General features: G+C 33.2%; 1 protein-coding gene across 1 annotated transcript in view; it reads left to right on the top strand.

Moving 5' to 3' along the window:
• ELMOD2 (ELMO/CED-12 domain containing 2) overlaps window positions 1-2,002 on the top strand; it is a 33,581-nt gene that overhangs the window by 17,751 nt on the left and 13,828 nt on the right. The window contains exon 5 of the mRNA XM_008573277.1: window positions 1,827-1,960. Within this exon, the coding sequence (XP_008571499.1) occupies window positions 1,827-1,960 (134 nt within the window). The remainder of the gene's footprint in view (window positions 1-1,826; window positions 1,961-2,002) is intronic.

Raw genomic sequence — 2,002 nt, 5'->3', positions numbered from 1 at the left:
CCCAGCCACTGTACAACCTCAGCAGTCTTAAAGGGTAGAGAGTTATGTAATCCATGTTGCTTTCAGTGTGGTCCAAGGACCACCCTCACTAGAGTTAACCCGTGTTTAATATTTAGATTCCAGAGTTCTGCCTTACCCTTATGAAATCAGAATCTCCAGAGATGAAACCTAGAGATTTGATATTTGTGCATTTTAAGTTTTGAAAACTAGTGGTCTTATACTGTGGCTCTCATTGTGTCACTGAGGCATTATCATTGGAGTATAATCAAACTTCTTGCTGAATGTGTGGGGAGACACTGATGTGAGCAAATTGCATATGTTGGTCATGAAAGTAGGGACCAGATGAAACCCAATCTCATGATTGGATTTAGCTTTAGAGCCAGAGTCCTGACCCTGTTTTAAAGCAAGGTCACAAGTCTTCACATTTTATTTTAGGTAACAGGATACTCCTTTCATTAGGAGTCTTTAATCAGCAATGCCTGAAATGGTAGTGAGATGGGAAAAAANGAAGTATTTGCTAATGTGCTGTCAACAATATGAAGACATTAGAAATATGTCTGTGTACGTGTGTGTGATTTCCTTACTTACCAGTGGTTTCCTCTTCCTTTCTCTTCCTGACCTCCCTTCTGATACCTCTTAAAGAATTATGTACATTCTTTTCTTACTGTTTTATTCTGTTGCTTCTTCTCTCTGGGCTCTCTGCTTCCATTTTGGGAAATATAACCATATAAGACCACAGTGAAGTCTCTTCACGTTTTATTTACTACTTGTGACAACTGATCTAAATCCCTGACTTTTCAGAGCCTATATGAACTCTCTCTCCTTTTTCTTCTCTAATACATATGATTGGGTACATGTATGAAATCCCAAAATATGTAACTCAAATCACAACTGATAGCTAAAACTATTACAGAAAATAAACGGGAAGATTAATTTCCTCATATAAGGATATGCATATTTACAGATTCTAGTGTTTGGGTCTGTGAATTGTGATTTACAGATATAAAATGTGTAGAATGGGAAACCTAACCATTAAAGTTTNACTCCTTTCATTAGGAGTCTTTAATCAGCAATGCCTGAAATGGTAGTGAGATGGGAAAAAATGCAAGTATTTCTCTTTCGCAAATTTTCACAAACTTTTTTTTATCAACTTCTGTAAGCCTCTTTTGTTTGATGACTTGTGGTATTGAATTTAGAAAATGACTAAGTTATCTTAACTTTATTTTACATTGACTAGTTTATTGGTATCTAATATTTGATAGCTGTTTTTAAATCCTCAGTCTTAAAGATGATATTTATTTAAAACCAAGTCACATTAATTTTCTTTTAAAACTGAAAATTTTATAAAATAATGATAATATAGGTTGGAATATTATCAGTATCATTCCTTCATTATCCCCTCTCTCAGACCTATTTTTCTTCTGATTAGGGACTAATCTCCTACCATTATAATAGAGCCTGTTTAAGTATACATTATCTGAAGCAATGGTCAGGTGCTTAATACAGTGTTCTCAAGCAGTTTACCAATTCTGGTATATATGTGTTAATTAGTAAATAAAGACATCTCATTGTTATAGATTTCATGTATTATTTGTTACCTTTTCAAAGTCTATTCTTTATACCAATCTTTTTAATTGAAATAATTATGCTGCATATTTTAGGATGTTTGAAAATATCTAAATATAGTCTTTGTTGAACCTATGATTTGTCTATAAAAGTTGTTTAATTGAAATATTTATTACTAGTTATATAAGCTATGAGAAGGAAAATGTCTGGTAAATTAAGAACATCACTATTATTTGTAATATGGAAGCATGTTTGTACAGCTTTGGAATCTTCTAATGCCCACAAAAAAGTTGAAGGCTAGAATCTCCAAGCAGTGGGCTGACATTGGTTTCCAGGGTGATGATCCCAAAACAGACTTCAGAGGCATGGGCATACTTGGATTAATCAATCTTGTGTAAGTGAAAATAAACTTTCTTTTCTTTTCTAAGTAAAATTA

This window comes from Galeopterus variegatus, unplaced genomic scaffold (genome assembly GCF_000696425.1).
Source record: "Galeopterus variegatus unplaced genomic scaffold, G_variegatus-3.0.2 Scaffold897, whole genome shotgun sequence".
Lineage (NCBI taxonomy): Eukaryota > Metazoa > Chordata > Mammalia > Dermoptera > Cynocephalidae > Galeopterus > Galeopterus variegatus.
This window is presented reverse-complemented; position numbering and strand designations above follow the sequence as displayed.